General features: G+C 40.9%; 1 protein-coding gene across 4 annotated transcripts in view; it reads left to right on the forward strand.

The window, feature by feature from the left end:
* The window catches only part of furinb (furin (paired basic amino acid cleaving enzyme) b), an 80233-nt gene that overhangs the window by 2270 nt on the left and 62290 nt on the right, over positions 1-15673 (forward strand). For all 4 annotated transcript variants that reach the window (XR_005076640.1, XR_005076641.1, XR_005076642.1 and 1 more), the window contains exon 2: positions 5091-5370. Coding sequence is in view for 1 of the 4 variants with exons in the window: in XM_037108155.1 (XP_036964050.1) it covers positions 5194-5370 (177 nt within the window). In the remaining 3 variants the exon portion in view is untranslated. The remainder of the gene's footprint in view (positions 1-5090; positions 5371-15673) is intronic.

Below are 15673 nucleotides of genomic sequence, written 5' to 3' on the forward strand. Positions count from 1 at the left end.
TCTACTGAGGCCAGACACTTTACAGTTAAACAATTAGCATTTTCTTTCTCAGATGGCAGTAACAGTAAATAATAAATGAAGGTAGAAATGTAAATAGCAATGCATACATTGAATTGTTATTTTTAAAATGGAAACACAAACACAGCTTAATTAAATTATGATAAAACTGAGGTTCCCTTTTTTCCTGCATCTTCTCTAAATGTACGTACTGCAGTAAATTTGCACATCTGCCAAAACATGCAAGAACTGTTGCACCTGCAGTTACCAATTGTTTTCATTATCAACCAACCTGCAGATTATTTTTGTAACTATTTGATAGATTGTTCAGTCAAATAAAATGTCAAAGAACAGCAATCCCCACAGCCCAAAGTGCTGTCTTCTTTTTGTCCTTCATTTACCTTCTTGAGTGACAAAAAGAAAATGAAAATTCTTACATTTAAGAAGTCAGAACTAGCAAATGTTTGAAATTATTGCTTGAAAATGAATTCAACTGTTATCAATATAGTTGCCCATTATTTTCTTTCGATCAGCAAACCAATTATACTGGAGTAATTGCTGCATCTCTAGCCATCAATAGTTAATATATCTGTGATAACACACAGTATACACACCCTGCCAGATCAGCAAAGGACCACATATTGATTCAGTATTAATGTCACCATATTGCTTTTTCCTGCTATCAAAATTCCCCCCGCATCTTAGTAATCCGTTTCCAGCATCTAGCTCATACAGATCTTAAAAGCTAGTGTTTTTCGACGCTGCAAGTCTGTAGAGCATCCAGCAGTGAAGAAGCTGTTGCCCGAGGGCTTAATGGTGTTATCAAGACAATAATGAATGCACAAGTGTTGACGCATTGCTCCCCCATCTCTCCCTCTTCTCAGTAGAGTTGAATTGTGAGGGGGCGACAACACAGGACAGGAATCACTCTGTGGTTTGTTTTTACAACACTGTTTTGTTCTGCTGGCCACGGAGCAGCTCCACTGGTGCTGTCGGGGGCAAAGTGCGCTCCTCAAGGGCACCTCAGCTGTTGTTGCTGAGACAGAGGACAGGACTGCTCATTATGAATTTCACAGACGGAACATCCAAGGAAAGTATTTTGATCGGAACAACCTGTTGTGGCTGCTGCTGCAGGCTGCTGCTGCTGTTTTCGAAAATGGTTTATGAACAGGAATCACCGATCAAAATGTCACACCACACTGATCACCATGAGATACTGTACTACATTTGGACGTCTGTCAATAGCTTGAAGCAGAAGGTGCTGAATTAATAATTCATAGCTGTCATGATATTTTTGCATACCACAGGTCACTTATCCGCCCCTGCATTTCCACTGACACACTTGCGTGAGTACGGTACTGATGTCGAGAGAGGTTACGCAACTAATTTTCTCTCCTCTTTGTAGTTCAGATTCTAATGTCTTAAGTTCTCCTGTGGTTTGAAGATTGAAGTTTCATCTCAGTTTTAGGCCTTTGATGTATATTGTAAGAGTAAGCAGCCTCTTGTTAACTCCTCTCCAGGCTGTGTTTTGAGAGAAGGTATTTGGGCATAGAGTTATTATCTGCTCGTTATTTTCCGCAATGCTGTACCAGGGAGGGATACCACCCCTCTCTCTCCATCTATTCCTCCCTCTTCCAGCCCTCACTCAGTGACAGCAGACCCCCTGCTCCTGTTTTTGTGACTCCAGCGTAGCATCTAATGAGCTCAGAAGGATTGCGCCACAGGAAGAGTGACAGCCCCTGGTCATGTTTCCACCACTTCTCCTGCTGCGCTCAAATCACACCCACTCCTAAATGTATCTGTGAAGCCACAAATTCAATGAGCTTCTCCTCTTGAATAGTTTGCGTACGTGTAACTCCCCAGAAGCAAGGGATAATTGTTCAGGTGAATGACAGGGTGGGCATCCTCTGTGTTTGTAAAAGGTTCTGAGATGTTTGGAGAATGAATTTTAGGGAGAACTAAGGACGAAAACAAAAAACATCACCAGGAAACCTATTACCTTGTTACCTTACAAATGACCCTATGCCAGGAGGCATTCTTTTCATTAGAGTTAGTAGTGTCTACTTTGGTGGTCCGAAGAAAGGACCAGTTATTTGACTGGACCTATTTTCAGAAAATGTCTGTTGATGGTTAACAAAGTCACTGTAATCCAGGCTTAAGAAATGATTACAAACCTTGGCCATGTTTTCCCAAAGTATAGAAAGGCTATGATACCTTTTGTTTTAACTATTTTATGTCTGATCATCTTAAGATATACTATACTTGCATGGTAACTTGGCGTCTTATCCATAAACTGTTCCCTGCTAAGACTGGACTGTGGGTTATGTGCTGCCATGGTCCTATTGTTGTTGTTGTTGTTGTTGTTGTTTTATTCAGCTGTTGTTTACAGTGCAGCTGTGTTGAGGGTGAACAGACTTCCGCTTTCAGACAGTGGCACCTGCTGCCAAAGTACCTAGCACTTAATTGGAATGCACTATGAAAACACTTTTTTTTCCTTTCACCTTCAGTTCCTATGAGGAGTGTAAACACACTCAGCCACAGTCTACAGCTCTACTGCAAGTTTGCCTTACCTTGCAGAAGACATAGGCGTCTGTTGTTTTTCAGAAAATCTATTAACAAGACTGAATGTCTAAAGCCCCACAGGAGCCCCCAAAGCCTGCAATGATCATTACACTCCCCAATTTGAAACTTTTTGACAGAATGAACCCCACACTGATGATCTTGCTATTCTCAGAGCCTTAATGAAGTGGGGATGAAAATGTTGGTCTGTCCTGAGGGTGGCCATAGGGGAAAACCACATGGTTATTAGAATAAAAAAGGGTTTTCTACTTGGGAGACTAAAACTGCTGAGCAAAGATCATGAGAATCTGCCTTCTCAATCATGAGATACCTTGTGAGCAGTATGATGTAATGTCGTAGCGACAAGTGAAAATCTTGTTGAGTTCTCAAAATAAAGGGATCATCTCTTAGCGAGCGTGAATGTGCTCAGTCATGTTTATTGCCCATTGGTACTGACTTATTCAGATCTAACTTGATATTCATGGCCCCCAGAGGGACTCATTAGCATGTCTTATGTAAAGGCGAATAGAAAGGTACTATGTTCTAGGCAATATATTGATATTTTACTGTTATTGCAATCTGAAACTATATTGACTTAGGTATTGGATAGCACCAGTATGTTATTTTTAGATATCCAGTGCCGGTCACGTATACACACATGCCAGTTCAGTCAGGTCATTGTGAGAGCCTTTACTATTTTGCCATCATTGGCAACAGGATGCGTTGTTGTTTGTTTGGTTTTCTTTTTAGGAAAGGTTTTGAATTGCACATTTACTTTGAGGATAGGCAGCTGTTGTTTGAACCACAGCAACAAACCTTTTTATTCTGCCCACTTGTCAAGTGCATTGCAGGCAGAATCCTGGTTCTATCTCTCACCACAAGAGTCCAGGATATACCAGTTTATGCTGCGTTGTTGTCAATATCAGCTCATATGGAAACCTGTGGTTTGGAAAAAACAATGCAGACAAATACATTCTGATTGATGTATCCATTGAAGTTTACCGTTTCAGTGCCCTGCTGTCATTATACACAATAAAAGTGATATTGTGTGTATCATTTAATATAAATCGATATTGGAATTTTCTCTAATTTCGATGTTAGCACTAGCCCCCTGAAAATTGTATGTCGTTAATTTGTCATCCCTAATGTGAAGAGGGCTTTATGGTCACCAAATCTCAACCAAATGGAGTACCTATGGGAGAATTTGGCTGTGTCAGACAGCACCATTCATCAGTTTGATTCTTTGCCAAGGTACATTGACGTTCTGGAGGTATTTTGTCAGCCCAGTACGTTACTAAGGTCTTTTTTTTTTGCCTGTTGTCGCTTTCTGCAGCAGTAGTTGTCAAGATATCTTGCTTGAAAGTGTTGGACAGACAGATGGGGTATCTGATTGACTTACCATCCTTGCCAGGTTAAAAAAAAAACGAACTAGAACATTCTGCCGTGAGGATTAGTAGAATCACCTATCCATTTGCTATTTTCCTACATCCTCATTTTCTTTCCGTACGTGCTAAGAAGGTTTATATTGGAGGTTCTTTCCCACGAAAAAAACACCTCAGATAGTCATAAGTGAACACACCAGGCTTATATTCGATTCAGTTCAAAAAGGGTGAGATTGGACGCTTAAATTTACTTATTTCTTTCCACATCATCTCACGCTGTAGCAGGGATGGACTCACTGAATAGCAGTTTGATTCCACGTTGGTGGGATCAGCAGTGGGACTGGCCAGCCATTTAGACCTGCATCAACTCCCTCCTCTTCATATGTCTTTGGATGAACTGGTATACTTGGCGGATTCCCACACCTTATCATCTTTCCTCTCACTCAGACGCGGTTAACTTACCACAGAGCTTTCCTTTTTATGTGTGACTTAGGGGCTCCTTTCCTACGACTCAAAGAGCTAAAAAATCAAAAGACCACAGAATGTCCCTGTGTGAAAGTCTTTTTCGTTGGAACGGTTGTTCAAATAAAAGTCCTTTTTATCATGCTTATTATTTTTACCCAGCAATTAGCATATGTCATGCAGCACATTCTCAGACCTAACAACTAGCTTGTTGAATTTGAATTTTGAAACACCCTAAAATTAAGGGCAGCGTCTTGCTAAGCATTAAAATGTCCTCGACCTCGGTTGTCTTGCCACAGTGGCTGTGTACTGGTTTACTTGGAGCTCGTCCTGTATTGAAGCAACGTGCCTACCGTATATCATTATCATACATTACCATTTCAGGTCTGAAAATGAGGGGGGATTGAAAACAATTCTGTCTTTTTGCAGAGCACTTGTCTATTTTGACCTCATATTTATGCGTTGCACATTTATATAGACATTTATTGTTATTTTTCTCTTGGTTTGACAGTTGACAGTGAGCTAAGTATGATGCATGATAACGTCTGTGGGTGTGCTGTTGTTTATTTTTGCTGCAGTTTTGGCTTTGTTTTCTGAACGGTATCTGCAGTATGTAATTCAGGTCCGAGAGTGACCCAGTTAAGAAGGCCATGTTTGTGTTTATAGCCGGCTCTGTCCTCTCTTGTCCAGGCCACCGTTCTACTTTGCTGCTGTAAGGTGAAGCAGCCGCACTCTGCCAGGGAAGCAGCAACAGACGGACGGATAGACTGCTCTGTGAAGCGCTTTCCTTTTCATGGATGCCAGGGTGGCCCTGCTGCACTTGTGGACAGCTCTTGTCCTTCTGACAGCAGAATGGAAGTGGATTGACGCTGCAGAGGTCTACACCAACACTTGGGCGGTCCAGATCGATGGGGGACCGGAAGAGGCTGACCGCATCGCCAGGGAACATGGTTTCATCAACCACGGCAATGTAAGTTCTACCCACAGTATGCCATATTTTCCGAATACATGAGCATGTGAACACATCGGAGGTGTCTCATACTTGCGAATGGGAGTTGCTTGTATTTTATCTATATGGTTATTGATACTGTTGCTTAATGGCACTTATCAAAACTCGAATTGATACTATGCTACAAGATATGGTGCAAAAAATAAAGGTTAGAGACAAAATGTATTACTTTGTTTTAAAGGAATGATTAGTCAAATCTATTTCTGGGATGGTTAAGGGACAGCAGACATCATTATCATTAAAAACGTATAAGGATAACAAGTATTACCTCGACGTGACATGGTCGATTCTTAGTTTGGCTGATTAGCATCAGAGCCAGGGGGGTGCACTGAGGACATATCGGTAGCTGCAGCAACCTCTTTGCCACTGCTTCACATTCATACAGTGTTGTATTTGTAAACATTTCATGAGGTAGCCGGATGTACCCCCTTTACATGCAACTACCATTTTACAGATATTGCATTTAGCTGCATTTTCATTAAAGTTAGTCAAGCAAGTCACAGGCCCTGTCAGCCATGACTGCAGTGCACAGAATGCACAATGTCAAACGTTACCGCCTGAAGCCGGCAGCTTCGTCCTAATTTGGAGATGGTTGCGAATGTGAAAATGCCAGTTAAAGGGGCTCTGTGGAACTTCAGTGCTGTGCTGAAATCCGGTCATCAGTTTATGTTACTGGACTCCATTTCTTAACCAATGTAAGCTACTGCTGCTCTGCAGAGCGGAGAGAAGCACTGAGACGAGGCGCTCAAGGACATGCATAAAGTCACATACTTTCTGACCCTGGTCCTTGACAAAGAAATCCACAGTCCAGCAGCATCAAAGAAACAAGAAAATGGAGAAGGACTCATTTCTCACGACACATCACAATCCACTATTTTTTGACCAATGATTAAGTGATTTATACATGAAAATAGCTGCCAATTGTTAAATAAAGCCCCTATAAGGTAAGGTAGAATAATTCAGTGTAACATTGATACAGATAGCAGCACCCTTTGTCCAGAAGCTTATAAATATACCATCGACATTAAACCATGTGAGACAGTATCCTTACACAGCTATGGCTTGAAGCTGTACATCAATGTTGCCTGTTGCACATCAAAGACGAGCTTCAGAGAACCTTACATGACCCCTTCAGGCACTCCAGTGTGTTTTGCAGATTGCAAAAGTGTGGCCTCCTCCACTTCATGTAACTTAAAGTGGAGCATGCATGTCTTCCTAACACACTGGCAGTCAGTTGTGTTTACTGAGTAGAGTTAGGAACAGACAGGAATAGTAAGTAAGGCTGCTGTTTCAGACACTCAAGGAAGGTTGTTATATATAATTATGATGTATGCAGTTTAATTTTATTGCCACCACTTTAGCTTCTGTTTTTTGTTTTTTTTTTTCATGGGATTGGCAAGTCATTTTAATTAAATGGGCTACAGCTTGCAGATAGAGGAAAGAAAAACAATTGTCAGAAAGGGGGGAGAGACAAGGCGAAGTAGTAGTGACTTATAGTTCTTTCAGTGGTGTGTTCTGTCCCTTGAATAGCAAAATACTTCTAAGGCTAAGCTTTTCCATATTTGTGCTCAGCAGTTGACAGTGAGTTGCTATGTGGTACCCTCTTCCCCTGTTGCTCCTTTTGAGATTTAACTTCATTTGCATGCGTCTTTGTGGAGCTGCCTGAACTGCTACACACGCCAGTGAACAGCCTTCTGGATTACTTCTTAGGAATATGCGTAGGAGGTTCTGCATATCCCCACCCTACTTCTCCCCACCTCAAATAAAGAGGATTTTCTGAAAGAGGGGTTTGCGAAATTAATTCAGGCTTATCTTTGCTTTTCTTTATTTTGTCAAAGATGGAGGTTTGTCAGGAATGCAGGGTCAGGTGTTTTTTGACTCTCTGTTATCTTGTTGGACAGTTGTCACATGGGCTTATGCCAAACTGGACGAGATTAGATTTATGTCATTATTAAATGCTCTTTTTTGTCCACCCCATCATGTGACTCGACAGCGGGTGTCTGAAGGACTTACCTTCTGCTTGAATCTGGAGTTCATTTAGTATTGATCTGGGCTGTTGCAGTTGTTGTTGTTCCAACAGGCTCAAACTATTGTACTTTGGAGTAAAAGAAAGAATACATTTGGTGCAGTGTTCCCCAACAGGCATTTTATTCCTAATTGTTTCTTTGAATTCTAGATAGTGAATCAATCTCTAGTCTCAGCAAATGGGGTAAAATGAAATGTTCAATATTCTGCTCACAGAGAACACATACATATAGTAGGCAATCACCCAGGGACACAGTGCTAAGGAATATCAAAAGAAGTCTCTCCTCCTCCTCCAAAGGAGGCAATTCTTCTTTCTCTCATATGTCCCGCATATGATCGCTTTACCTAAAAAAAACTTTTATTGCTTTCCTTCTCCTGTTTATTTCTCCCCAACCAAAAAGACATCCCCAGCCTTTATGTCTCCTTTAAACCACAAGATTAATAGGCTGATGCATAGCTTTATTTTTCCTCTCTCTATAAAAGTGATTGCATCAAAGAAGTAGAGCTAGAGGTAGTCACAGGAAGGAGTCCTCCAGGACGGCTGTCTATAGCTGAATCTCTGATGCCATTTGGCAGCTTGTCATTTTAGCGGATGTGACATTATGCCGCTCAGGTCCTTGAGCGCGAATGAGGAGTTGTTGCCCTGTTTGACAAGGTGGGTCCTAAAAACAACCTAGTCACTTCATCACAGCCAACCAAGACACCCCACAAGATGCCTGTCATCTTTTTTTTTCTTTTTTCCTCTTTCGAAGTGTTGTAGTGGAGCTTTTTATTGTAGATTTTCTATGAGAGGCAGATATGTCACCAGTGGATATAGAAGTCTGCAAGTTTGGAGAGGGTGGAGAGATGGATAATAAAAGAAGAGCAGGAAAGAACGTAGACGGAATTGAGATAATTGACTATTTTCCACTGGAAAAAGAGTAGGAATGAGACAAGTAGTCATAGCAGGATGGCTGTGAGGACACGTGGGAGACACCAGCAAAATAAAAAAGGAAAGTAGCTAATGGAGTATGGTATCACGGACCGAAAAGCATGAGTGCTGGATGACTGGAAGGGTGAAATTTTGTATTATCCTCTGCCTGGAATTAGATTTTGTGGGAGTACATCTTCAGTCATTGTTTCACAGAGGCACCCAAATAAGTTTTATTTTAGTCTCTAGTCCCTGAGTGGGTGCTATGAGAGAGGGATGATCTACAGTATGTGCCTGTGCCTGTGTGCTCTGACAGTGCTGTGTGGGTTATGTGAGGCTATGGGTTAGACAAGGCTTTGTCGGGCTGGGGGCTTTTAAAGGAAACGACCAAGTCATCTTTCCATCATCCTTGGTGGTTGTTCTACAGGGACGCTTAAAGATAGCGCGGAGGCTACTGTATTATCAGGAGGTAATGGGATTTTGATCGCTAACGTGATTATGGGATCATCTCATAACTGATTATTTGTTCACTGCAGTGCTCAGAAACGCTGTATTGTCTTGGTACATCTTTATATATTTGCAGATCCACTCATTATGTCCCAGCTTAACTTTCTTTGAGTGAGTGTCAGTGGAAGAAATAAAAAAAATGCTTCTTGAGTGTGCGTGCGTGTGAGTTGGGTTGTATGATGTACTTATCCACAGTCAGGGTATTACCTACAATAGATGGCAGTTGGCACACCCTCAGTTTGGAGAGGCAGTCAGGAGTACTGGTGTAGGAAGCTAAGCTGTGTAGAATATAGAATATATTCACTGCCTTACCTTGCCATCAGACAGCCCTTTCTGAGGCAAAACGGAAGCTGTTATACACCAATGGTAATATGACTGTTTTTGTCAAAGGAGTCTGGTGGCAGCTCAGTCGCCAGGATAAAATGTTGGTAGTTAACATTTCAGCAAACCACTGATTCGTTCAGAATTATACGTGTTAAAGGCTACACGCTATATTGACATTTCTATAAAATGTTTCATGTCATGTTCACATCACATGTTTGAGACATGATTTAAATGTCATGAGATGGAGTTACAGAGGCAAAGAGGGTGGTGTTGGTGATTGTGATGTTGAAAGCTCTGTGTAGACAGCATTTTTTTATGCAAGTGCAATACATTTATTGAAAAATTAAGAATAGTGTGCAGTGTTTCCCACAAATGGACTTACCCAGGTATATTAACAGCCGCCCAAGTCTATTTGGCAACTCATTTTAGGCTTTTATCCTATTGTTTTTTAATCCATCCGAGATAACGACGCCATCTGCATTCGATTAACTAGTGGACAATCTGTCCTCGCTTTTCCCTTCCTTTCTGCTGTCATTTACACATGCTTTGCAGGGAAGGAAATGCTCTCTGCTATTACATCCCTCTTGCAAATACCCTGACTGTGATTTGACCTCTGCTGTTTAATGTAGTATTGCCCATGCTGTTGTTTTGTTCAAACTTGCATGTGGTTGTTGCAGTGTCATTTGGTGCACATTTGTTATGATTGGCGACATAATTAACAACAAGCCTCCTCCACATGCGGCTCACCTGCTGTTATAGTGACAAGAAAAAAAATTAAAATAAAACGTGTTTTTTGTCCGACTTTATAAACTGCCAATGAAGAAAGCAAATAACATTGCTGGTAGAGGGAAAACATAAAAGGAGACACAGTAAGGCAAAGTCCATTAACATTGACAGTAAAAGCAAAACTATGGTCCTCAAATACTGACCCTTCCACACCAAAAAGACACAGCTATTTCATTGGAAACACTGGAGAGCATCGTGATCTCAGTTCCCTGGGAGAAAATTTATGATTCACATTTTAAGAAGAATCATGCAGTCCTAACCCCCGTCCACTGCAGTACATTGCTGTCTGCTTTTACAAACTGACTGCAACATACTAATACACTAACCAATATGGGCAAATACCTCATAAACCAGATCCATCCCTCAAAGTGTAAATGTCATCAAGGCTTGCGAGTGTGCATGGGCATTTTACAAGTTGTCGTAAAGCGTTGTTGTATCTGTTTCTTCATAATCTGTTCAGTATTGTTTTCTTTTTTTTTTCCAATAATGCTTTTGTGTCTGCGTGGGAATGGCATACCAGGGTTTAGAGCTAAATGTCATGTTGTGTTCTTGGTGTGCCGAGTCAGAATCATTGTTTTTATGAGGATGGGCAGGCTCTGTGGGCGTTGACAGACTGAATCACCCCGCTCTGTGGAAAAGAAGGCTAATGCCAGAGCCTCTCTGCGTCTGTTTGTCTTTCTATCCCGCTCACTACATCTCTCCATCTGCGTCCCTTGGTCTCTTTCTATTTATAGTTAATTTACTCAAAACGTGGCTATAGTGTAATCTTAAGTAAAGAACACACGGGTTTTGTCTCCCAGCTTCCCACCTGCACTCCACTGGCCATTGTGTCACAGAGGTAACAGGTCATTTCCAGGTACTGAGCAAGTGTTTGATTGCAGTCACCTTGTGTCAGCTGATTGTACTGGAATATTCCTTCAAAATCCAATATTCCTGCTGCAATTTCTCAGTTTTTTCGACCACCGTTTTTCAATTTCATGGAATCACGGCCCCAAACACACATAAAACACCTAACCCTGTGCTAGGAAGGAATTTAATGCGCTCCAAGGCCATTGTCCATTACTCTGCACATGATACCCTGCCAACTGTGTGATGCAGAAGCCTATTGGCAAATTCTATGTCTCTCTCCCCGTCTCTCTGTGCCGATTCAATTCACTTCAAATGAGCTGTACTGGCATGAAATGTACATAACAAATACATCACACACATCTCACTCTCACTCGCATTCTTTCTCTCTGGTCCACTTATCTGGTGGCTACGTGAGATGGTCACTGCGCATACGGATTTAGTGAATGTTTCATTGCATAAGAAGTGACACATATGCTTTTAGCATTGTACATGAGCAGTTTGCTCTGGTTGAGGAGAGTTTGATTATATTTGAATGTGATTTGCACAGCGAACCCTGTCAGGCTGATTATGTCAGACAGCGTCGTTGCTTTTGTCTTGCTTCCATTTGCCTTGAGAATGTCCGTGAGGCATTTGTGTTCCTGTGTGTGTGTGTGTGTGTGTGTGTGTGTGTGTGTGTGTGTGTGTGTGTGTGTGTGTGTGTGTGTGTGTGTGTGTGTGACATGTTTGTTTGCTGGTGTTTTTGTCCTTATTTTGAGTTGATAGTTTATTAAAAAGAACATCAAAAGCATCAATGCTTCTCAATCTCAGTTTCCTTCCGTTGTTTTCTCTCCAGCGCATTACCGTTCTAAGATCTTCATATTCTCATATGTCAGCGCTCTAGTTTCACTCATGAATCTATACAACACTGTTCTGCAGCATGCAGACAGGCAATGACTGCACCTGCAGTATTTGTCTACTTCCCACAGGACTTTGAAAGCAAAATAAGGAGTGTCTCTCTGAATAAAAGCTGTGAAGTCTTGCCGTTGGCACTAACGAATCTCAATAGAAAGAGTCTGCGGAGGTGCTAATATATTATAATGGTACCAGGAGATCATTATAAGATAGAGTTACATTCCCTCTCAGCAGAATTCTCATCTTTTTTTTTTTTTTGCTCTGTCACACTTGTGTTGGAAGTAATTTACAGAATGATTTGTCTTGCCTTTTTTCCATTCGCTCTTCATTTGTTAGGTAAACATTTTGTCGTAGCAATGAATATTCAGTCTACAGGAGGGAAACTTCTCTGATTAGCTCACATCGTCTTATTTTCCATTTACACTTTCAAGCCACTGATTAAGCATGTTGAAGCCACTTAAAATAAATCTTTGGCATCCTTCGACTCATTTGTGTTAGTTAACTAATGTTTAGAAAGAACAATTGACAAACATTGCCCTAATTCACTCCTGCTCTTGCAGCACCATTTCCTTCCAGACATCATTACGCTGCATTCCTTGATCCAAAACCTCACAAATTTCAAGATGTCCCCATATTCCCCTTTCCAGTCCTTAACATCTTTTATATTTTTTTCCTCCTTTTTTCACGCTCTCTGTCATGTTTCCCTGCCTGCTCTTTTCGTTCTTTTTTTCAATCCAGACAGCTTGGACAAATTGCACTGGAAAAGTTATAAATGATGTCATTAAAAATGTAGAAAGACACTATTTAATGGGGATCGGTCTAGGGTTCCAAAGGGTCAGTACATTTCCAAAGGAAGCTCAAGAACCTTGGAAATTTTTGTACAACTTCAATATAAAAATGTTCACTTTTAAATGTGAAATGACTGTATCTGAGATGCTCGTTCCATGGCATGCTTTGGTTAAAAGTTTGCGCCTTTACTTAAATCATAACCATGCACTGCACTCTGCAATGCACTTCCATCGTATTTACTGATCCTTTTTCAGCACTTTCACTTTCAATAAAAATGTTGAAAATTAAAACCCACTGCATGCACATTGTATTCTCCATTCACATGTGCAGCCCACACGAATGAGCCAAGCAACTACAGGATTTTAATCAAAACTTGGCTACTAGACTGAACACTTTTTACAATGTTGCAGTTAACCAGCAGATAGTTGCCTTAAGCAAAGTACACAGTTCGTAACTTTTCAACATTTCCTGCTAGTTTTTGATAGCTAGCGGTTACTATGTTGGATGTAGCTTGAGCCTGCTTATTGAGGAGCTGTGATGAATTTCTTTGCATTCATTCTCGTTCAGTGAGTCAACTTATTCAGTGTATCCCCTACATACAAATAGCAGCGGTGGTGCGCTGCTGAGGAGGAGGGGAGAGAGGAAAGTGTGTGGAGGGCTGCGTTTTATCTGTGATCATTTTGCACTATGGACGCTTCATATCTCGATCAGTTACCACACCTGTGAGTAATAGCAAGTAAAACAAAGAAACAGAGAGGAGAGGACTCCAACTTTGGAGACTGACGTCAACTTTTTTTCTTGCCACTGACTGTTTAGCAAATACCCAAAGTATTAATGTAGTTTTTCTTATCTGGCGGGGTGTTGGAGGGTTTGAGTTACACCACTACATTTGGTGTCCTCTTCAAGGTACTCTTGAAAAAATGTAATGTAATTGTCACCTCCAACTCCTCACACCTCATATGTACCTTATGTACTCACCGTCCTTCTGCTGCCATCAGGCACATAGAAACCTAATGGACGGCGCACTTTGCAAACCTACGAATAAGTAATGCGCATGTGTCACACCTCGGCTGCTACAGCTTTATCCTAAGGGACACTCTGTTATTTCATTATTTCCATTTCTAGTAGAAGGTTTTCAATTATGCCTGCTTATGGTATGGTAAAATGTTTGTTTCTATCTGCATATGACATGGTAAATACCGCCTGATCACATGAGTCCATTTCTACTAAATACCTGTTTTTTCCCTGAAATTCCTGATAATTCCCATGTAAAGTTTACACCTTAAATATTCCCGGAATTTTGCAACCCCAGATTAGTCACATCTCAACCAGCACTCAGTCCGTTAAAGAGATACCAATACTAACATCACTAGCATGTGCTTCGTTTTACCACCCAACTGAATTTGCCTCCAATTGTTAAAAAAGTTTGACTGATGATTGAAATGGCAGTCTGTTCATGTTAGTCAGAACTGCAGCTGCTGTTAATCAATAGTGGAGAAATATGTGAATTGTTAATATCCATATAACTTGAGTTTCCTCCTTCGTGTAACAGTCTTATTAGCTTTACAAGCTGCAGCTTTTTCTTACCGCTGAGATGCTGCCTCATTCGTAAGTCTTTGCAAGGAATTTAAATGAGTGGATTAAAAAGATTAACCAGAGGTTTTAGGCCTATATCTATCCTAGACAGGGTAATTAACATAAACAAGTCGCTTTTCATCATGCTTTTATATTAGCCTGAAATATTATACTTTTTTACTTTTTAATACACTTTTAACATGTGGGGCACATTAATATGTAAATAATATTTTTCTATATTGACAGTATTCATCTTTTACATTTTTAAAATGAGTAACCAAGTACCTCGATAACTGTTAACAGGCCCGCTGGCATCACAAATTACTATTCATTTCATTAACCTCAAGTCCTTCCCTGGTTATGTGCCTATGTGGATGCATTCTCTCTCTCTCTCTCTCTCTCTCTCTCTCTCTCTCTCTCTCTCTCTCTCTCTCTCTCTCTCTCTCTCTCTCTCTCCTTTGGATTTGGTGCAACCTTCATCTCCTGCTCTCTGCCTAACTATAAAGCCCCTGTGACTCGCTGCCTGCTGGCATACCAATCTACAGCCTGTTCTGGCATTAGGTTGCCATGGAGAAAATTGCTGGCATATTATTTCCAGTGGTTGATTCCAGTGTTGAGCGAGGGGGTCATTTTTTTGTTGACAGTACAATGGCATGCATTTTGCTGGATCTCAAGGCCACTTGGAAAAAGTCCCTTATGCAAAGTCACGTCTCATTTTTGAGTGGTTGTCTTTCTTCTTTCTTATATTACAGGTTTATGAGGTATTTTATACCAGCATCATACTCTCACTACCACATTCCCATAAAAAGCACTTAGAAATGTTTCTCTGCAATTTTCTCATTTCCCTTAATGGCTCTGTGCCATTTTCACTACATATCCTTTTTAATCTGTTCCTCTCTTAAAACTTCCAATATTTGCAGGTTATTTGAAGGTTGGATCTCCAGTCAGTGTCCCCTCTGCTTCTTTCCCTGTCTCTGTCCTCTATCAGTTGTCTTCTCCTTCGTTTCCTCACTCTGTAGTTTCCACTTTATTTCACTGTTTACTGATGTGAGTGAAGCGTACCTCCTCGTCCCAGTGCTGTCTCTCATTTAAACAGCCAATTCATTATATGGAGCCTGCAGCCATGGACCTTTTAGCTGTTTCCAAAAATGTCTTTTAGAAGTGGGTTGGTGCTGTGTTACAGATACAGATAAATCATTTCTCCAAAGGTACCCAAAGCTATGTTTTATAACTAAAAAAATCTTTGACCTAAAAATCTCTGACTCTTGTTAGGCCTGCTAAAGCCCATTGGTAATAAGCTTGCAGTCGGGTTTTGGACCAGAAGAGTTAGAAGGTTAGAAAGAGGGTTGTTGTATTGGTGGAAATACTGGTCGGATGACTCAAAGACCAGACTCTATAGATCAAGTGTGTTGAAAAGGATAAAGTCTATCAGACCGCTTGCTGTTCCACTGAGATATGGAGCCAGCCATGCATGTTCATTGTCTGGCTTTATTCGAGTCTCTTTTCTTCAGGGAGTTCTTTTTTAGGACGAGTCACATTCTTAATCTGCCCTTTATTGACTTCAGATGGCTTTGAGTAAATTGAAGATGGAACAGTCCTTTTGTAAGC

Source organism: Acanthopagrus latus, chromosome 8 (assembly GCF_904848185.1).
Source record: "Acanthopagrus latus isolate v.2019 chromosome 8, fAcaLat1.1, whole genome shotgun sequence".
Classification (NCBI taxonomy): domain Eukaryota; kingdom Metazoa; phylum Chordata; class Actinopteri; order Spariformes; family Sparidae; genus Acanthopagrus; species Acanthopagrus latus.